This window comes from Impatiens glandulifera, chromosome 4 (genome assembly GCF_907164915.1).
Source record: "Impatiens glandulifera chromosome 4, dImpGla2.1, whole genome shotgun sequence".
In the NCBI taxonomy this organism is placed as follows: Eukaryota; Viridiplantae; Streptophyta; class Magnoliopsida; order Ericales; family Balsaminaceae; genus Impatiens; species Impatiens glandulifera.
The window spans coordinates 60,945,751-60,967,890 of NC_061865.1; the positions used below are offsets into that span (position 1 = coordinate 60,945,751).

At 28.5% G+C, this 22,140-nt stretch overlaps 4 protein-coding genes and 1 pseudogene across 5 annotated transcripts; all 5 read left to right on the top strand.

The window, feature by feature from the left end:
* The first annotated feature begins 699 nt into the window (after positions 1 to 699).
* On the top strand, positions 700 to 4,455 carry LOC124934459. Of its 2 annotated transcripts, none has more exons than XM_047474997.1 (7): positions 700 to 948; positions 1,268 to 1,321; positions 1,583 to 2,854; positions 3,099 to 3,164; positions 3,239 to 3,437; positions 3,521 to 3,610; positions 4,257 to 4,455. In XM_047474997.1, exons 2-6 carry the CDS (start codon positions 1,319 to 1,321, stop codon positions 3,604 to 3,606), a joined length of 1,626 nt encoding a protein of 541 aa, XP_047330953.1. In that variant the 5' UTR covers positions 700 to 948; positions 1,268 to 1,318; the 3' UTR covers positions 3,607 to 3,610; positions 4,257 to 4,455. The 2 variants fall into 2 exon arrangements, with proteins under 2 accessions (XP_047330953.1, XP_047330952.1); XM_047474996.1 differs by having other exon boundaries at positions 701 to 948; positions 3,096 to 3,164.
* A 3,839-nt stretch (positions 4,456 to 8,294) lies between these two features.
* LOC124934201 (soluble inorganic pyrophosphatase 4-like) lies at positions 8,295 to 9,874 on the top strand. The gene is made up of 8 exons (XM_047474693.1): positions 8,295 to 8,471; positions 8,558 to 8,586; positions 8,671 to 8,736; positions 8,852 to 8,959; positions 9,083 to 9,148; positions 9,242 to 9,362; positions 9,452 to 9,533; positions 9,624 to 9,874. Exons 1-8 carry the CDS (start codon positions 8,336 to 8,338, stop codon positions 9,664 to 9,666), a joined length of 651 nt encoding a protein of 216 aa, XP_047330649.1. The 5' UTR covers positions 8,295 to 8,335; the 3' UTR covers positions 9,667 to 9,874.
* Positions 9,875 to 12,815: 2,941 nt separating this feature from the next.
* On the top strand, positions 12,816 to 13,717 carry LOC124934202. The gene has a single exon (XM_047474694.1). The coding sequence runs from the start codon at positions 12,925 to 12,927 to the stop codon at positions 13,543 to 13,545; it is 621 nt and encodes a 206-aa protein (XP_047330650.1). The 5' UTR covers positions 12,816 to 12,924; the 3' UTR covers positions 13,546 to 13,717.
* A 1,902-nt stretch (positions 13,718 to 15,619) lies between these two features.
* Positions 15,620 to 18,988, top strand: LOC124936304 (annotated as a pseudogene).
* A 1,377-nt stretch (positions 18,989 to 20,365) lies between these two features.
* LOC124936485 (actin-depolymerizing factor 2-like) lies at positions 20,366 to 21,863 on the top strand. The gene is made up of 3 exons (XM_047476988.1): positions 20,366 to 20,502; positions 21,211 to 21,476; positions 21,565 to 21,863. The coding sequence occupies exons 1-3, from the start codon at positions 20,500 to 20,502 to the stop codon at positions 21,713 to 21,715; spliced, it is 420 nt and encodes a 139-aa protein (XP_047332944.1). The 5' UTR covers positions 20,366 to 20,499; the 3' UTR covers positions 21,716 to 21,863.
* The last annotated feature ends 277 nt before the right edge of the window (positions 21,864 to 22,140 follow it).

Genomic DNA, 22,140 nt, shown 5'->3' on the forward strand with positions numbered 1-22,140 from the left:
TGGTACGAATGATATAGAAGAAAGTTTCAAAGAAATAATTTTGATACGGTAGGTTTAAAAAATTTCTTCTTCAAATTTTAGCATCAATAAACATTTTTTTGTAACTTTTTTTTCACCTCTTTTTAGAAAATGCATTCAACTCTCGATTTTAATAAAAAAAAATTGACAAAAAAAAACGATCATTTATAAATATAAAAAAAAAAATTAGATTTAGATAGTATGTTCGCTATTGAATGACATCAGTCATAACTTCTCCCTCCACTACGTAACATAGGCCTAGGTTTCTTTTATTCCCGACGAATATTTTGTGGGCCCCAAAAATGTTTCCAATTTTGTATACGGGCCTTTTTGCTCTTTCTTATAATGGGCTATATACTGCTGACTGGCCTTCATTGTGTCAGTATATAATGATAAGCGGGCCCCATTTAAGTTTAGCCCAATATCTAATATTAAGTTCTGTAATCAGCCCATTAAACCAAACTTAACAAAATGATTACATAATTAAGACAGACTTTAATGGACCCATAAAAGTAAATTAAATGGGCCCACCCACACTTTACCGAAAGGTATCTCACCACACGTGCCAAAGTACGAACCTACGTGTCATCAACCAGGTTCGGATTAATCAACGGCCAAGATTAATTTCCACCATCTCCATGTATACGGCAGAGATACACTTGATTGATTTTGGATCGTGCAGGGCATCATTATTCTCTCTCTTCTTCTTCTTCATATTCTCTCTCTAAATGAAAACCTCAACATTTCTATTCTCTAGAGAACCTGAAAAGACACCAAAAATTAGACCTCACTCTTACTTTCATCAGATCTTGCAAAATCATCACCATTTTCATCTCATCAATCGCCGGAGTAATCTCGCCTCGCCGGAGTAATCTCGCCGTCAAGTTCTTCGCTTCCGATTCATCTTTACATCTCTAGTTTTAACCATGAGTAAGTATATGTACTATCGCGATTGACATTTTCATCATTGCATGTAAGCTGTGTGTTTTCTTTGTTAACTTTGGATCGTTTATGATTTTCTAAATTTTCTAGAGTAGGTATTATGTCATCTCCATTATTGAGTTGTTGTTAATCTTAGATTCCTTCTGGCAAGATTTTTTTTATATTTTTTTTCCGATAATTAACAGATCATTTCACTTAGACTAATGAGCTGGAAATCGTAATCTTTGAATGGAAAGAGTTTTGTAAAGAAAATGAGAATTTTAATTTCTTGGAGGGAGCTTTGGATTGAATACCTTTATGATTTCAGGTAAACAAGTTTGCTGAAAAGGAGAATAAAGAAAGTATTTGAAGTGGTGAAATGGTATGTTTTTTCAATTCTTTATTTCCAGAATAGGGTTTGTTTCTTCTCTATGATCATGGCTTAATTTCTAAAATCAACTTTAATGGTATGTTTCAATCTGATTGTGGCTTGAAGTATTTAGTATCCTTTTTTGAAGGATTTTATCTTGTAGAGGCATTTAAAATCATTTAACATCATCTATAGAAAACTAATAAATGCTTTTGGATTTTATTCTTTTAACTAGCTAGATTTGGGATGTCTAACATTTAATTTTGTGTATAGTCTTTTGAAGATAAGAGCTTTTGGATGCCAAAAACTGGTGGGTGTTTACAAGATGGAGAAATTCCATTTGACGATTCATCTGTAATGGTGGAGGCAAAACGTCCCCATCACTGGTTCATGGATGGCAATGAGGCGGATCTATTTCCCAGCAAAAAACAAGCAGTTGAAGCTCCAAACCTTCATACCTTCTCTGGACTTCTGAATTCGAATATTTCTCCTTGGGGAAATGGTACTAATTTCCAATCAATTGGAAGCGAACTAACAGAGCGTATATTTGATTCAGAATCTTCGAGAACAATTGGTTATAATGAGAGAAACTTTGCAAATATGGATGCTGCTAACAATATCAATACTGGACGAAAGGGAATTGAGGATACTTTTGGAAATGACTCCTCCTTTGGGTTATCTATTTCTCATCCATTTGAAGATCATAGATCAGAGCTTAACTATGGTGGGATTAGGAAAGTTAAAGTCAACCAAGTCAAAGATTCTGAGAATTTCATATCTCCGTCATCAAGGAATGTCTATTCTCGAGGAGACGATAATTGCATGCCCATGGGTCTTTCGTTTGGAATAGGTAATGAAAATGTTATATCCATGGGTGACAGTTATAATAGGGTAGATGGTAATTTCATATCCATGGGGCAGCCTTATAACAATGAAGACGACAGCACTTCCACAATTGGTCATGTTTATCAGGAGAATTGTGATTTGACAATCAACGAATCCTTTGTCAAGACAGATAATGTTATTCCGAGTATTAATGGGGCCTACGATAAGGATTGTGAACATAATGCTGTTGTATCTATTAGCCAGTCATATCCGAGACTAGATGATGGATCGTTAAGTCAGAATTTCAGTAAGGGCAGTGGAAACGCCTTATTGATGAATAATTGCACATCAACCGAGCTTGCATTCAACAATTTTGACAGGAGGGTTTCGTCCATGGGTCAGTCGTTTGGTAAAGGCAGTAGTAATATCATATCATTTGGAGGCTTTCAGGATGACGAGGAATCATCTGCAAGGATTTTATGCAGTTATGGCTTGTTGACAGGCCAGACTTCTGTTCAAAGGTCTGAAACATTATCTGATGATGCAATTGTTAGTGCTGCTAATATGAGTGCTTGCATAAATGAAGCCGGTTCTAGGAAGAAGGATGATAAGACGGGCAAAAAGGCTTCTCCTAACAGTTTTCCTTCAAATGTTCGAAGTTTACTGTCTACTGGAATGTTGGATGGTGTTCCTGTGAAATACATGGCTTGGTCACGCGAGGTAGAGCTTGTTTGGAATCTTATTTGGACTTGTTTGTTGACAAAAATATCCTTTGTATTTAATATTTGAAAATGTTTTTAAAAAAATAAGGAAGGGTATTTTAACAATTTAGTTGATGATCTGAATCCTTGAATTGATGATCCAAATAACAAGGCCCGAGTAATAATTACATTTATTCATCAAATGATTTGATTTTTTGGTGGTTAGTTATGTTTTTATGTTTTTTCCAACTGAACGGCAGAAGGAACTCCGCGGGATCATACAAGGTTCCGGGTACCTTTGTAGCTGTCCATCATGCAATTATTCTAAGGTCAGATTGAAAATCAATATTATTAACTTTATTTTGTAATAGTATATTTAGGCAGTTTATGATCTCACCTTTAGGCTATCAATGCGTATGAGTTTGAACGTCACGCATCATGCAAAACAAAACATCCAAACAATCACATTTACTTTGAGAATGGGAAGACCATTTATGGTATTGTTCAAGAGCTCAGAAATACCCCACAGAATTTGTTATTTGAAGTTATCCAGACCATAACTGGATCGCCAATTAACCAAAAATCTTTCCGGCTTTGGAAAGGTAAGTATCAATTCCAATCTGTCTATTTGTCATTTCTCTTTGTGAATGATATCATCCTCTGATTTGTTTCTTGTTATTTTCAGAGTCATTCTTAGCTGCCACTCGCGAGCTTCAGCGCATATATGGGAAGGATGAAAGTAAACAATTGTTGCCGGGCACTCTTATATAAAAAAGGTAAAAAGGGAAAGAAATATATTTTCATTCCCATAAATATTATTGTTATTGTTCAGATAAAATGGGTAAGTGAAAAGGAGATGGCTAATCAGCCTTTAGACTAAGGGTGTGATTGATAAAACTGAAAATTAAGTGTTGAATATAGGATTTTAAATGTCGAATTAGATATGTAAGTTGATTTGATTAAATTTTTGACTAATAACCTGCTATTTACCCTTATAGTAACGCAATTTGATTCATTTATATGGGGTTAAAGTTGTCTTTTTTATGTTATTATCGAGTCAAATCATCCCTACTTTTCCGAATTTTAAGCTATATTTTCTAGATCAATTTAAGTTGAATCTAATTGATCTTAGATCACAGCTATAAAAAGTATTTTCATCTCTGTCCAACATTTAGACTAATAGAATGTCTGATAAAAGTGTTTTTAAGTATTTAATTAGTCAAGTGTGATAAATCAAATGAAATTTCTTAAATATAATTTGATTAATTTACATAGTTAAAGTTGTATTGATAGCTTACAAATCAATTTTAAGTTGTGTTCTAAAACATTGACTTAGACAAATGTTGCAATCAAATGAAAGAAGCCAAATTGGACATATATTTTCTAGAATTTGTTTCTTATTAAGTCTGGTTTGATTATGCAGCTGTGAATCTGGGATTCGATGTGTGGGGTTTACTAGTAGAGAAAGAGTTGTTTTCTGGGGCGACCATTTCAAGGTCCAATGTACATTTGTTTTTGTGATTCACAGTTGTATACTAGTGCACATTGTTGTGAGAGGGTGACACAAATGTTGATTACCTGAAGAATTATGCATAGGAATGTATTTTCGTGTTCATGTTTTATTTTTTTGTTTTTTCGAGTCTGACCTCGAAAATTAGGGTAAAGCTTGAAGCCAAACTGAATTTCCAGTATATCATATTTTGCCACAAAATGATCTAAATTCCTCTTGCTCTTGGGTTACAATTGACACAACATTGAGTTCCAAATGGTTTATTTTATTTGCCTTTTGAGTTTCTAAAATTAGCCAATCAAATGTCATGTTTTTGATTGTGCTTACGTTAGAAATCATTTGAAAAGTGTTTTGAAACGAGGCATTGACCTTGAACTTTGAAGCACATCTCAATTGATTAAGTCTGTATTCTAGAATTGAGGGTTTTTACTGGTTGGTCAACCTTTTACATGTGAATCAACTTTGTCATATTTGAAAATTTGCATAAAAGTGTGAAATTTTAATGGTCAAAGTTGGTATATAACATTGTAGAATTATACTAAGGATTAGCTTGATTCAGCTTATTTATTAAATATTTGATTAAGTTTATAATATTCAGTTTGTTTTTTATCTTAGATTATTCAACAAATATTAATATAATTTTGTTTTTATTTATTTGTGACAACTGATTACTATAATGATTTACTTATTTGAGATTGTAAATTAATCTTAATTTAAATATTAGGCATTTTTTGACAAACTATTATTCTATGGTATACTTCTAACATTTGATTATTTTAATAATCTTAATTCTACAGTTTATTTTGACTTATAAAAAATTAGTTTTATAATTATTTGGGTACAAAATTTAAAAAGTATAAAATATATAATAATTATTATTATTATTTGTTAATATTTTGATTAGAGTAACTGTAAGGGCTCGGTTATTTGAAGTTTTTGTAATTTGTTGCATTACTATAATGTTTTTTAATTTGTTGAATTACTATAAATAAAAAAAATAATTTAAATTTTGTAGATATAAATGAAGGGTTTGTAGTATTTTGGTTGACATGAATGATTTGATAATTAAAATAATAAACTATACTTTATAAAAAAAAAATCAAAAACCATATATAGCTAATAAAAGAATGTGAGTTATTTAATAAAAAAATAATTTATTATTTTTAAAAGAAATATTTAATTTAATAACATTGAATAATTCATTTTTTTTCTAAATAAACTATATTATCTTCAATTAACACTACATAGCTCGTGTTTTCTTCTAAAAACATACTTATATTAAATTTTATAAATAATTAAAAAAACAAAACCAAACATTTGATAACGACCATGCAAGTTAAGATAATCGAGTCGTTATTTGCATTTTCATCTTTTTTTTTCAAAAGAATATTTATTTATAAGACTTATCGGTATGCATAATCCTAATGAAGAAACAATATCCTTATTTACATAAATCTATTAAAAAGGGAAGGAATCATAACATTGACTATTGAGGTTGCTTCAAGCCATCTTTCTTTTTACAACAAACAAAATGTATTCAAAATCATAGATATATCTATGTGTATTGCTTTATATTAAAGGAGAATCCATTTTATTAAATATAAATATTTTATTCCTCCACAAACAAATATTCTCATAGTTCTAATGAAATTGATTTGAAAACCTAGTATTTAAAAACAAAAATCTTTATTGAAGAATCATGTTCCCAATAGCTAATATTAATTTAAACATTTATCTCATTTTTTTAGAAATAAATATTATAAAATGTTGTTTTCAAACTCATTAAGAAAAGTATAATTTGGTGTGTAGTTTCTTTAATTGGGTGATGCTTAAAAAAAAGTTGGTGGTTTGAATTTGGTATTGCAAAAGTTTGTTGAATTAGTTCAAATTTTATTTTTTTAAAATTAATTATTTTATTATTATTTTGTTACTCGAGAATTAATAAAATAAAATAAAATAAAATAAATAGCAAGACCGTTAGGAATTCCGTCTTTGTCGTAATGCGGGTCCTCCAGAGTGACCCGCCAAGAAACAGCAACTGATAGGACTTGTTTGATTTGAATATAAGATTTAAATTTATTTTATTTTTTAAATGTCCATTCAATATGTATGGGCTCATTTGATGCGGTGGTTATTGGGAAAATGAGTTTGATTAAATTTTCTAAAAAAATCAGTTTTATTGTTAAAAGTTAAAAAAAAAACATTTTTTTAAAATAAATTAATTTTATATAATTAAATAAATTGTAATTCTAGTATTTAAATATATAAAAAATAGATTAAATGGTTGAATTTTAGAATCAAATCCTAAAAAAAACAAACAATAACCAAATATCAAAGAGTCCATGGTGTAATGATTTTAAGCCTAACAACAGATTAAAAACTAAATACACTCAAAACATAAGAAAATTAACCATTTTAGAGTATTAGAAAAAACATAAGCCAAAAATGTTCACCAACGAACAAGTTTAACATCAAATTTAACGTTAACGAGTTTGAAATTTTTCAAAAAGATCAATGAATTCACCGACCTCTTACTCCAATTTTCCAGAAAAATCGTGGAGTAAACGCATTTTGTTGACCGTGATCACTGAACGTCCTACCATTTTTTTTAGAAAACGCTTAATATCATTTCATTAAAAATCTTAAAAGTGGGAAGTCAATAATCAAAATTAAATAAATCTTAGTTATAATTAAAGGATAGTAATCAAAAAAACCCTAAAGAAACTATTTAGTAACATTCGAAAAAATAAACAAAGGAGATTACAAAAAAAAAATACAATTAAAAACAGATAATAACTACCCAAATCAAGACTTGTTACGTCATAAAATTTTATTCTCATTCTTCCTGCAAATGCAAGGAGATTGAATTGAAGAAGACGACGAGTGTGACTTATTCCGATTGTATAATCTTTCATCTATCCAACCGAGTTCGCAATTTTTATCCAATATATCCCAATAATACCAATAATACCGGCCTTAAAATATTGTTTAATAAAAATGGAAATCTCTTAGAATGATGAAATAAAAGAAATAATTGAAATCAATCAAGTCCTAAGTGTTCCACCACCACCGTCGTGACACAGCTGGCTTCGATGCTGAGAATCTACTTGATTCCATTTCATACGTGAAGAGAGAGAAAACGAAGCGTAGAATGTGCTTCGTACTTTTCCTTCCTTTTCATCTCCTTTAAATGCCAAATCTCTGCAACTGAGAGCGGGAATGCGTACAGATTGAGCTTCCTTCCTTCCTTCCTTCTCTCTAATCTAAACAACCGCTCCAGATCTGACTTCATTTCTTCATCGTCTTCAAGGAACTGCAATTTTCAGGTATGATTCCAGTGTTATTTCGATTCGTCGTTTTTAGTTGTAGCAAATTCATGTCACCTTGCTTTCTGTTACTTGTACGTTCTTCTTTCTCAACATTTGAATATGAGTTGGATGTCGGTGAATGGTGATATTCCTCTCTATAGATCATGCTTAGCAAGATCATCGATCGTTTCTTCTTTTCTAGCTACTGTTATTGTGTCGGTGCGTGATTAGTTCATCTCTGTTATTTCGATTCATCGTTTTTAGTTGTAGCAAATTCATGTCAGTTGTCACCTTGCTTTGTGTTATGTATACGCTTCTTTCTCAACATTTTTTTATTATTGGAATAGTGATTTCATTTTGTTGATCTTCTTCCTTCTTCTTCATCGTCTCCAAGGAGATTATTAACCTTTCGTTTCTGCTTTTTCTAGCTAGTGTTATTGTGTCGGTGCTTGCTTAGTTCATCTCTGTATTTCGATTCATCGTTTTTAGTTGTTGCAAATTTATGTCACCTTGCTTTGTGTTACGTACGCTTCATTCTCAACATTTGAATATGATATTCTGCTCTATAGATCATGCTTAGCAAGATCATCGCTGTATCAATGTTACTTTTCCAGATCTATAGCGGTTACAGATCGGAATAGAAGTTTATCTTATCATTCATGCTTTAATACAGGTTTTAAAGATGGTTCCACCGATTGAAACTCCAGTTAAAGCTCAATATTCTCACAAAACTTCTCATGCTCCCCTCAACGAAAGACTGCTTTCATCTCTAACCAGGAAATCAATTGCTGCACATCCATGGCATGATCTTGAGATAGGTAATTGATTAATTCATTAATTAACAGGACTTATTTTCATTAACTTGTTGTAGGATTATGCTAAATTGTTTCTACAATTGTTGCAGGACCTGATGCCCCACAGATATTCAATTGTGTAAGAATTACTTAGAATTTGGAATACTTCCTTCATTGAATCATGATGAAACTGGATTGTGGCTGATTTAATTGTTATTTGCAGGTGGTTGAAATTAGTAAGGGAAGTAAGGTGAAATATGAACTAGACAAGAAAACAGGGATGATCAAGGTAATATTATAAATGTGAATTCTGATAATAAAGAAAGAAAACTCTGTTTTTTCCATTTCTGATTTCCTTATATATTATATATATCTCTGTTCTGCCTGCTTGTGATGATGAACAGGTGGACAGGATTCTTTATTCGTCTGTCGTTTATCCACACAACTATGGTTTTATCCCTCGTACCCTTTGCGAGGATAATGATCCTATCGATGTCTTGGTTATCATGCAGGTAGCTGCTACTTTATAAGTGGTGTTTGTGTTCTTTCGTCAATTATTGGATCGAAATTATTGGTTGTTGTAATCTGGATCGTGATACATAATCATTGTATTCTCGTTTGGTTCTATAACACAGGAACCTGTTCTTCCTGGATGCTTTCTCCGGGCGAAAGCAATAGGCCTAATGCCTATGATTGATCAGGTTGGTGGATCTTAAAAACTTAAATGTATAGTTTAAATCAAACTGGGGATATTTTTTTCTTATAATAGTAACGTTTTTTTCCACTCAATTCAGGGCGAGAAGGATGATAAGATCATTGCTGTTTGTGCTGATGATCCTGAATATCGTCACTATACTGACATAAACGAGCTCCCCCCACATCGTTTGGCTGAGATCCGTCGCTTCTTTGAGGACTGTATCCTTTTTTTAACATGATTTTCATCAATTGTTTTTTGTGACAAATATTTTTTTATCATAAGTTTATGCTTAACGAAAATAAACTAGACAAAAAGAACGAGAACAAAGAAGTTGCTGTCGACGAATTTCTGCCATCCACAAGTGCCTTCGATGCTATCCAACACTCAATGTAAGATTTCTTCATGTTCTCGCCTATTTAACATTCTTAATTGTTTTTTGGATCCAACTAAATATCTTGTTTTTATTTTATCATGAAAAGGGATCTTTATGCTGATTACGTTGTTGAGAGTTTGAGGCGGTAGTTGTTGTTGGATCGGGTTTCTTATATATATGTTATTCTATTATAAGTTTTTATATACAGAAATGTCGAGATGATTACGAAAATTGTTTATGCTATATAGTATGATTTTAATAATTTCATTATTGTAATTCGTTACATTGCTGATATTTTTCATGTATTGTTTATACCATTTTGGAGACCATCTATTTGGTCATTATTATTTCAGTTTTGTACTATGTCAAGAATATTAAATTTAATGATATTTTGAATATTCCTTTATAATGTATATGTTTTGTTTAGAAAATACTCATTTCTATTAAAATAATTGATTTTATCTTTTTTATCTGTATTATAAAATAATAGTGAAAACTTGTCAAAATTAATTTATTACAAGGGTAATTATTTATTTTGTTTTTATAATAATTTACCATATCCCTTATCATATTTTTAGATGTTTATTCTATTCATGATTTATTTACAATACTTCTGGTCATAAATTCATATTTATAGTATATTATTATTTGTTAAATGAAAAAAAATATTATAGTTCTTATTTAGAAACGCTTGGTTTTGATTTGTGATGCAGTGGATATATAATCCTTAAATTAATTGATCATATATTAGTATCTGTAATAACTATAGATTTAAAAGTTAAACAGAATTTTTATTTTTAAAAGTGCATAATTTTTTTTATTAAAATAAAAGGAAACATTAGTTAAAAACATTTAAGATAGTCAAATAAACTATTTCTAAATGGGGAGGGATAGAGTGAGGGAATTTAGTGAGAAATGGGAAGTGATAGAGTGAGGGAATGAACCTTCATTGGTTGGAAAATGTAAAAGTGAGAGGAAAGAGAGAAAAGAGAGAAATTATTTGATTTTTTCAGCTAATAAGATTATGCCACGTCATTCCCTCACCAAATCATTTCTTTTTCTAAATAGATGGATTGATTTTGGAATATATAAAATGACTTTAAAATTATTTATTTAATATACAATTTAATTTAGTTATTAATCTCATACACATACATGATGTCTTACTTCGTATCATGCCAAGTACAAAATATCTGTTTTCTTTATTTATTATTAATAATTTTTTCAAATCTAATTTTCCTGCGAACTACGCTTATTAACAAACAAAAAGTGATTATTGGATGTAACCCACCCGCTTCCTAATAATTTTGAGGCCTAATAATTTTATTATTTTTATTGTTATTATTATTACCATTATTTTTATTATTATTTTTATTATTATTTTATTATTATTATAATTTATATTATTATTGTTATTATTATTTTATTATTATTTTTATTAATATTTATTATTATTATTATTATTTATTATAATTATTATTGTAATTTTTGTTATTATTATTATAATAAGAATTTACATTATTATTGTTATTATTAGTAATTTTATTATTTTTATTTTTATTATTATTATTATTACTTTTATTTTTATTTTTATTATTGTTCTTTTTATTTTATTTTTTATATAAAAACCTTAACAACATTTATACTAGGGTCATAATTATTTTACAACACATACCTTTTAAGTAAGGTTTTGTTTGAATTTTACTTTCTTTTTGAACTATTTTATTAAAACAATTTATACTTTTCTTTCAATATCTAACAATAATGTTACCATAAAAAATTCTGAAGGTATAACCATTATTTGATATTATCAATTTATTTAACTTACAAACAAAACAAAAATATATTTAAAATGCTTTTGTTTACTATCTACATTTTTTAATACTTTAAACTAGTGTTTGTTTTTATTCTAATAAAAAATATTTTAAAAAATAATAATAATTTGATTTCAAATATATTTATTATTTTAATTTATAAGTAAAATCAAATTTATTAAAATAATATATTTAATATAAAAATTATTTTAATTTTATGTATAATCACACGAAATACCTACACGAACACGAAATCGGTCAAATTACTTAGTACACGATCATTTTATCAGACGAATAAGCTGAATCAATTTAACATAAAGTGTATTATATATGTTCAAAAATTTGTTTATTTGAAAAACTTGATCTAAAAGTTAATTATAATAAAATTTAGTTTGAAAAATAAATATTAAATTTATTAATATATAAAATTAAGATATATTTTAGAATATTGTATAATATAATGAAATAGGATATTTGAATATAATAAAATTAAATAAATTTATAATTTCTTTTAAACTAAAATACATGTTTAGGTTGGTTTTGAAACAAAGTTGAATTAATATTTATACATAGGGTTGAATTTGAGTATATTGAAATAAATGTGATTTTTTACCTAAATATTAGGTATCAATCAAACCCTAATGTCAAATTCCGGCCAGACTATTTCAATGAGTGAAAATATAGAAAGGATTACACAAATAAATAAGATAGCATATTAATGAATTCTTTATGATATATATATATATATATATAATAATAATAAAATAATAATAACTATATATTTAAAAGTCAAATAAAATATTTTTATTTTTATAAAAGATATGTTTTTTTATTAAAATAAGAAGAAACAATAGTTTGAAATATTAATAACCGAAGATAGTCAAATAAAAGCTTTCTAAACAATTTATTTTTGTTTTGAGTTAAATAAAATAATTTTATATTAAAAATAAGTTTACTTTTAAAAAAAAAATAATATTATTAATTTAATTTATAATAAATCAAATTTATTAATATAATATATTTAATATAAAAATTAAAATCCTTAATACACAAAGTTTTATTGAATAAGCTGAATAAATTTAATCTTTTATATTTGTACAAATTTATTTATTTTATTTGAAATTAGAGTTTGAGTTATAGTATAATTGAGATTAAAAAAATTAAATTTATTAATATATATATATATATATAATTAAGATATATTATTAAACAACATATATTTTAAAATAATTTTATAATAAAAAAACATATTTAGCTTGAATTTCAAACAAAGTTTAGAATTAATATTTATACATATATTATTAGTTGGTTGAATTTGAATATATTGAAGTGATTGTGATTTGAATATGAGATATATTTTTATGCTATTTTTTAAATGAAAATTCAATCATAATAAAATAAAATAAAAATGATATATAGTCATCCCTAAAAGTGAAAACCTAGAAAAGCATAAACCCTCATAGCCTCTCTTTGCTTCAAAAACCCTAATTCCTCAAATATCTAAAATTTACAAATCTTCTTCTTCTTCCTTCTATCTGAGTACGAATCATTCACAATTCAACAAATCAAAAGTTATTTTGAGCGATTGAAACCATGAGTTCATTCAACAGCACTCCTAACTTCGACAATCTTATGCTTCAAACCCTAATGGGTAAGCTTCAAATCCGACCACCAAACACACAATCATCTTCTCCATTCTCGAACAAAACCCTAGAAGATATCCTCATCGATGCTATCTCCAACATACCCGATGACGAAGAAAACGATGATGAAAAAACCGAGCTTGCTAGAGAAGAATCCAAAGTTGAGAAGGAGATTATCCGAACAATTCTCAGCGGGAAAATCGAAACCCTGAAGCCTAATTCCGGTCAGGCTATTTCAATTGGCGAACATCATATCTGTGTTGGGTATCATGAAGAACCCGATTCTGATTATCGGGTTTGGGAGTGGCATGGTCATATAATGTTGTTTGATGATGAAGATGGATATACACCTGAGTATATTTATGGGAATTACTTTGAAAAACAAAACTTGAAGTCTAAGCCTGTTGTTGAAAACCTAGTGGATGAAGATGATGATGATGATGAAAAGCTGGAGGAGATAGAGGAGAAAAAGAGCAATTTGGGGCTGAGGGAGTTGATTGAATCAGGAGATTCTGGCAGCAGTCGGATTCTTCATCGCAATGTGAGTGCAGGTTCTTCGAGTTTTAAATAGAGAATCGAAATTCAAATATTTCCATGAACTTAATAAGGTTCTTCTCTTTGGAGTGAGCTTTTCTAGTTTTTACAGTATAGACATGGCTGTTTGTGAAATTTATGTTCTTACTTTGACAGTTTTCCATGAGTTTGGTGAATGATGAATGGATTATGTGACAATTTTGGTGAAACTTAATGTTTCCAATCACAGGATACAAAGGCATAAAGTTTTTATTGATTGATTGATATTCTCTATATTTGTGATTGATTATTTAGACCCAATATCAGAGTAATTTCATTTTAGAATTATGCCATATCTTCAATGAATCAGTTTTGGTGATCTTATTTCTTCTGCATATTATTATTGGAATGGATTGGAATTTGGAAGATATTTGAAAATCTGATGATAAGTTGACATTCTATTGCAATTGCTTAGACAGTTGTTGGATCAAAATCAGAATAAGTGACAGTCTTTATGTTCTATATAGGGACAATATGATCATAAAAAAGTCTGGAAAGTGATCCAGGTTGCCTTTGACGAAAGAAAAACGAGTATATTTGTAACATTAGTACTTTGTTGCATGACACATTTTGAAATCGAACAAAAATAGAAGTTTAAAGTTATTATTCTTGTTTGTTTCATCATAGAAGCATTGTCATCAAGGATATTCATCTTTTGTTGCTTAGCTTTTTAGAACACTAAAATTGTGGTGCCCAACAATGTTGAATTAGCTTGTGCCTAGCTTGTCTGACCTCTCAGCTATGATCTATATGGGTTATCTCGTTTAAGATTTGTGTCCATCTGGGTTATCTTGTTTAAGATTTGTGTCCATCATGATATCTTTTGATTTACATGTGTGTTTTATCGTTTGATTTTTATGACATGTATATGGTTGTTTATCTCTATTCTCTACTGGAAAATGACATGTATATGGTTCGTTTATCTCTACTGGAAACTTGACCTCGTTTTCTAATGTGGTTTAAAAAAATATATCAAAGTTTTGAAAGAAAACTTGAAGTTATCATTTTGATGTATTTGGTGTTGGTATTTCTTGAGATGCATTTTTAGATGTTTTTCTTTTATTATATGGTCATAGTATTCCCTAATTTATTGTAATTATTTATGAAATATTGAGGTTATTTTTAATATTTTGTTATAATCTTATAAAATTTATCTAGGTAAAAGTTAAATTATTTTTATTTGATATCAAATATTTGATTGAACTGTATTAAACTTTTTTAAGGTGAAAAATGAATGCAATTAGTGATTTTTTTGATAATTTTTAAATTAAGTTATAAAAAATTATTTGATGAACCTTTTTTTCTAATAAATATAATTAGTTTTGATTTAAAAATAATGATTTTTGTGTTTAGCAAACAGGCTAAATTGATAACTAGATATGCATTAGTTTTATTTTATGTATACATGAAATATATTAATATTAAAAATTATATATTTTATCAAATTTTTATTATGAATTATAATAAAAGAATAAAATATTGGTTGAAAAAACAAATTAAACCGTGTATAAAATTTCAGACTGTCTCTAAAATAAAAGAGTATATATTTGATATTTTTTCAATATATTTTGTTTTTATTTGACAACAAATATTTGATTAAACTAAATTAAACTAAATTTTTTTACTTGAAAAATGAACAAAATAAATTTATTTTTTTGATAAATTTTAAATTAAGATATAATTTTATTTTTATAACAAATATGATCGCACTAATTTATTTTATGAAAGTCTTCTTTTAAAAAATATTATTATTATTTAATTGTGTTAACTTTTCAGAGGAAAAAAATATTGGTTGAAAAAAAAAAATTAAATTTCAGATTATCTCTTTAAAAAATTATATATTGGATAAATTTTCAATAAAAATCACCTTAATTAGAATAAATATAAAAAATAAAATAACATTCTTGATAGCAGATCTCACCCGTTCATTGTACTGCAGTAACTAAATGATCCAACCGAGAAATGATATGCCATGTCATCAATCCTTGTAAACCCTCAATTAACCAATAAGAAAATTTCTTGCCATCTATATATTCAGCCGTCCAAAAATTAAAAACCCGCCAATATCACATCCCGCTTTCTCCTTTTTCATTTCTCAGAAATCTGACGATCTAGGGTTTCAAGTTTTGTCATAACCTAATCTTCATTACCAATGGCGCCAAAGGCGATCAAGAAACCAGCAGAAAAGAAGCCGGTCGCGGCGGAGAAAGCACCTACTCCGGCGGAGAAGAGGCCGAGAGCAGAAAAGAAGATCTCGAAGGAATCAACTGGAGTCGAGAAGAAGAAGAAGAAATCAAAGAAGAACATCGAGAGTTACAAGATCTACATATTCAAGGTACTTAAGCAAGTTCATCCTGATGTTGGAATCTCTAGCAAGGCGATGGGGATTATGAACAGTTTTGTCAATGATATCTTTGAGAAGCTCGCGCAAGAATCATCTCGTCTTTCTCGATACAACAAGAAACCTACCATCACTTCTCGCGAAATTCAGACTGCTGTGAGACTTGTTCTTCCAGGTGAACTTGCTAAGCATGCTGTATCTGAAGGAACTAAGGCGGTTACTAAATTTACTAGCACTTAGGTTTTCGAATTCTGATTTCATGTTTTTAGGTTTTCGTTTGAATTGAATTGAATTGGATTCTGTAATCAAATTGATTTGTTTAGATAATTCTCATTTTGGATATATCATTTTTTTCATTTTCTGGTTTCAGTTTTGCGATTTATCTGTCTTTTCGATCTTAATTTTGATATCAAATTGCAGGGAAGTGATCAAGATCTATGATCATTTTCTGTGATCCTAATTGTTCTATGGCTCACTTTGATCTGTTTTCTTGAATAATTTCTTGGTAATTCTTGTAATTTTATAATTTCAAGAAACGAGTTTCTTTAATGTAAATTTAGAAAACAATATAACAAAAATGATCTGGTAAAAAATAGTTTACAAATAAAATTTCATTTTTTTTTTCATACTTTTCAAACCAAAAAAAGTGATTTTAAGTATTTACGTATAATTTCTATAAATAGTTTTAATATGTACTGGTAAAAAATAGTTTACAAATAAATATAACAAAAATGATCTGGTAAAAAATTGTTTACAAATAAAATTTCATTTTTTTTTCATACTTTTCAAATCAAAGAAAGTGATTTTAAGTATTTACATATAATTTTCTATATATAGTTTTAATATGTACAGTAAAGGGTGATAATTAAATTGCTAAGATGACAATTAAGAACAGTTTAACTGTAATCAAACAGTTTAACTGTAATCATACCGATTTAGGCTGATTTTTCCTACTTTGAATTGTTTTAAGATGAATTAATAAATTTTTGAAAATTGTTAGAACTATTTAGACAAATATTTCTTTTTTTTTTATAGAATTATTTTATAAGTTTAACCATTAAAAGTTACAAATTTATATTTTCTTAGTTATTCAAAATAAAATATTAAAAATTAATATAAATAATTTGTTCATAATAATTATCTTGATTGGTGAGAAGAAAATTTGAAATAATGGAGGCAGAACTAGGATACACTACCTAGCCACTCCGAAATTTTGGGTATATACGAAACTAAATTTTTTTATTTTTTTATTTTATAGTGTAAAGATTAATAATTTTATATTCTATTTAATAGTTTAATTAGTTTAATAATTCTCCTCTAACCCTCTTTCTCGTAGGTGGATTGAATTCTAACTTAAAGGATTTCCTTATGGACCTGTATCATCGATTCAGTCCTTCATTTTTGTTTATCCACCGTGTATCTAATCTTATTTATGATTTGGGGTCTGCTCTTGTATCAACTCCTAATTTTTCGGATATAGTAATAGTAATTACCGAAAACTTTAGCTAATGGGATAGTTGAAAAATGTGACTAACACTCTTTGAAAGAAAAATAAACAAAAAAGATGGTACTCTTAAAAAAATATGACGTAGCTATTAAATCTGGTTTTTCAGAAAGAATGCCTTGTTGGAGTAAGGAAATGACATAAGTTAATCCATAATAGAAGGTAGAAGATAAACAGGAGCTTAGGCGGTTTTGAATACGCTTTTTTAAGTCAATCATTTACCTACTACATACTACATGAGTTAATTCCAATCTTTAAAATATATATAAGACGTTTTTATGTTCGAATTCGATGTCCGAAGCCAAGTCCAAGTTTAAGACGGTTGATTTGTAATATAGCTTCAATCCTATTGATTCACTCGTTGAGATGGTAGTATATACCCTCATTTCTCTTTTATTGTCGTTCTTTTAAATCTTAATGTGAAAGCGCTTTAACCATAGTAGTTCTCATGTATTTCAAAATATTATTTGCGAAGATCTAAGCCTCTCTATTGAAAAAAGTGGCCATTCTATTCTATGATGATATAACGTTTTTGTCCATGGAGTTCTCCATGATTGCTAAGGTAACTTATTTTTTATATATATTTTTTTTTGCTCTAAGAGGGCAGCTGCCACTACCCTATACCGATTATCCCATTGTTATCCTTCTATGCACTATACATGAATATTTTAATTTATAAAATATTTATTCTTATATGAATATTTAATTTTAGATATATTTTTAGAATTATGTAAATAATGAGATTTTTTCAAATCTTTTATATTTGTTAGTAAGAAAAATATTTTATTCTCTTATAAAATAATCATACAATTAAAAATATCTTCACTGTTAAATATATATCTCTGAATTTAATTAAAAAAAACCAGGAAACATCTCATCCGTCCATTCCCAGTATATAGACTCCACGTCATCAATCCAGGTAAAACCCCATTACCCAATCAAAATCTTTTCCCCTTTCTATATAAACATCCATCCGAAAATACTGTATCCCGCCAATCTCATACTTTCTCCCTTCTTTCAATTTCATTTTCAGATCTAATTCTCTCTCTAACTTGATTCAATGGCGCCAATGGCCGATAAGAAGCCAGCAGAAAAGAAGCCAGCGGAGAAGAAACCTAGGGCAGAAAAGAAGATCTCAAAGGAAGCAAGTGGAATCGATAAGAAGAAGAAGAAATCAAAGAAGAGCATCGAGACGTACAAGATCTACATATTCAAGGTTTTGAAGCAAGTTCATCCTGATGTAGGTATCTCAAGTAAGGCGATGGGAATTATGAACAGTTTTATCAATGATATATTTGAAAAGTTCGCACAGGAATCATCTCGTCTTGCTCGATACAATAAGAAACCTACAATTACTTCTCGTGAGATTCAAACTGCTGTTAGACTTGTTCTTCCAGGTGAACTTGCTAAGCATGCTGTTTCTGAAGGCACTAAGGCTGTTACTAAATTCACTAGTTCTTGAAATTGCTAGGGTTTTTGAATGTAATGAAGTTGATTTTCTAGATCTGATATTTGGTGTTAGGGTTTAGTCTTATTGATGTATCGATGGATTATTTGAAATATAAATTTGGTGTTATGAATCTGCATTGTTGAAAATCCTGTTCATGTATAATTTTGTTTTCCCTCTAAAATCAAGTTTGAAATTTCATTTTTTAAATTCATATAAAAATTATGTTATAATGGATGAATGTTATTTATTTTATATTGAAAAACTAAACTTATAAATATTACTATTGTGGGTTATCCGTGTGTTCTGCTATATGGGATTTTTGTAATCATTTTTGTTTTTATTATAAGTATTATTTTAAATTTTCTTTTGTAGTAAAAATTGTTTTATATATTAAAAAGTTATATTATTATAAAAAGAAATTATAATTTAAAACTTTTATAAACAAGCTTTTTTTTCATTTAATTAAACATTATTTAATTGATCATCTCATTAATTAATATAAATATTTAATTATTCTTTATTAAGAAAATTAATTTATTATATATTAATATTAATATTTTTTATTAAAAATATCATAACATTACAAAATCAACATTTAAATAAACATTTACCAAACAATCTCAAGTAGTAGATATATTTATGATATTATATTCTTATGATTTTTTTTAGCATTCAAAGAAAGAGTATGGAAATAAATCATTTATATCCATATTTATTTTATATACATTAAATTATGTATATAAAGAGATTAGTACATATATTTTGTGAACATGTTAGTTTAAATTCGATTTATATTAATTTTAAATTATATTTATCCTGTAATTTACACCATTATATTGATTACTATAGTTTTGATTGAGTATGATTTTAATAATTTGATTTAACATTTTTTTTCTATCTAGTTTAGGATAATCCACTCTAATTGAAAATTGAAAACAGTAAGTCTTAATCTCTTAATAAACAAATTTGACATCCAAGTTTTTTTAAAAGGATAAAACAAATATAATAATATTAAGTATTAAGACTATATTTATCTTTATGATTAATTTTATTAATGTAATATAACTATAATTTATTACTAACATTATTTTCTAAATATAAAAATAGATATACATAATAATTTTTTTAAAAATGGTTACATTAATAATCCCGTTTGATCGTGCTTACACGAATTTAATCAACATGTGATCGGACAAGACATGATTTACCTTGGCCTGCCACTTGTGTCACCCCTTAAGAAGACACAACTTTTAATAAAGAAAAAAATAGTTTATAATAATAAAATATTAATTAAAAGGAAAAAAAAAAAGAATATAAACGGTAGCGTTGGATCAACGCTGGACCTACATTATCATAATTGATCCATGGTCCCAAAATAATCATAAAAAAGAATACAAAAATTAATAAAACGTACACAAAATAACTACTAAAAGAGAAAAATAAAACAAATAAAGCTATATAGGTTAGGCTGTACACGTGCGAGAAAATGAGTAGACCAGATTTGACTCGGATCGGATCAGATCCGGATTGATTGAACCTGACCCGGATCCGAAATGGAGTCACCGATTAAAAAGCGCGTCATTCTCATAAACGGACCCTTGGTTATCGGTCCAGGGTTTTCTCTCACTAGATTTTCTCCACCCAAAGCTAAGCAACAATGGTGAGTCTTCTTCTTCTTCTTTTGATTCTTGTTTTTCTGTATAATCTATCGTATTATCTTTTCATTCTTGGTTATGGATTGATTTCTGTTACTGTTTGATGCTTGATCGATGACCGATCTGATCTATACGAGCTCATGTTTATTTCCAAAATTCTTGTTCATTTTTCAAAATTCAGATCTGAGTTTCTTTCCATTTGATATTTCGTGTTTTTGTTTTTTACTTTTTGATCGATTTGGCGTTGTTTGTTAAGAGCTGATGCCTGGTAGAGTTGACTTGAAAATTGATTTTTCGACTAGGTCAGTTTCTAGTTAGTGATATTGAATGTTTTGATTCGTAATTTCATGGATTTGTCGCTATATTTGCTCTGTATTTCGATTCATAGAGAAAAAAGTCAAAAAACGGGAACAAATCCACCGATGAAGATATAATTTCTTAATGTTGAGTTTCATTTTTTATCTGCATTTCTTGCTGGATCGTGTTGATTCTATCAAATATACAAGAATTAAATTAGTTTAATAATGGACTTTTTGTTTCATTGTGGTGGAACCCTAATTATGAAGTAGATTGAGATCCTGCAATAATGGTTTGATTTGATGAATAGAGATTATGTTCTTGTTGCAATAATGGTTTGATTTGATGAAAAGTTAAAGATTAGTTTATCGATTACGAAAAATATGAAAAAAGAACGGGGTTTTGTTGTTGTGTAGGCTAATGCAGCATCTGGTATGGCTGTGCATGATGAATGCAAGTTGAAGTTTATGGAGCTGAAGACAAAACGTTCACACAGATTCATTGTTTACAAGATAGAGGAAAAACAAAAGCAAGTGATTGTTGAAAAGGTTGGCGAGCCTTCGCAAGGATACGATGACTTCACTGCCAGTCTTCCTGCAGACGAGTGTCGCTACGCTGTTTATGATTTTGATTTCATGACACCCGAGAATGTGCCCAAGAGCAGGATTTTCTTCATTGCATGGTATATATATATATGTTTGTTCATTGATCTTCGCTTTGAACTGCTTTCCATAATTCAGAATGCATATACACTTCTTGAATGAATGTAGGTCACCGGATACTTCAAGGGTTCGAAACAAGATGATTTACGCTAGTTCCAAGGACAGATTCAAGAGAGAGCTAGACGGAATTCAAATAGAACTGCAAGCTACAGATCCAACCGAGATGGGTCTGGATGTTATCACTAGCCGGGCCACTTAAAGTTCGCGATTAAGGCCAACTGCAAAAAAAAATGTGTCTGTAGTTATAATAGGATGGTGAAGTTTTGGCGAGATGACATATGTTGTCTAAGGTCAGGAGTTACCATAATGTTATCTTTATTTACAAGAATGATTGCTGTGTTTTCCAACAAAATATTACGGTTCTTTTCTTCTGCTGCTGCTGCTTCTATTTGTAGAACTGATTATTAATATTTATTGTCTGTCTGTTTACAAGCTACATTTAGTTTGTTTTCAATTTGAAGCTTTTGAAAAAAAAAAAGATAACTCATACCTCTTTTTGTGGTTTATGGAATGTCAAAATTGGCTGGCTTTTATTTTTTTTGGTGTATAATATTTTAATCTTCTTATTTGGAGCTTGTTTCTTGATTCATATTTGAGAGAGATGCTTAAATTTTTTATTATGTG

Excerpts from the sequence above, each read along its gene's own strand:
- LOC124934459 (XM_047474996.1), top strand. Across the intron at positions 3,165-3,238 it reads CATCATGCAATTATTCTAAG|GCTATCAATGCGTATGAGTT; the intron begins GTCAGATTGAAA and ends TCTCACCTTTAG. Across the intron at positions 3,438-3,520 it reads ATCTTTCCGGCTTTGGAAAG|AGTCATTCTTAGCTGCCACT; the intron begins GTAAGTATCAAT and ends TGTTATTTTCAG.
- LOC124934201 (XM_047474693.1), top strand. The coding sequence starts at position 8,336 with ATGGTTCCACCGATTGAAACTCCAGTTAAAGCTCAATATTCTCACAAA. Across the intron at positions 8,472-8,557 it reads ATGGCATGATCTTGAGATAG|GACCTGATGCCCCACAGATA; the intron begins GTAATTGATTAA and ends CAATTGTTGCAG. Across the intron at positions 8,960-9,082 it reads ATGTCTTGGTTATCATGCAG|GAACCTGTTCTTCCTGGATG; the intron begins GTAGCTGCTACT and ends TCTATAACACAG.
- LOC124934202 (XM_047474694.1), top strand. The coding sequence starts at position 12,925 with ATGAGTTCATTCAACAGCACTCCTAACTTCGACAATCTTATGCTTCAA.
- LOC124936485 (XM_047476988.1), top strand. Across the intron at positions 21,477-21,564 it reads AGGATTTTCTTCATTGCATG|GTCACCGGATACTTCAAGGG; the intron begins GTATATATATAT and ends GAATGAATGTAG.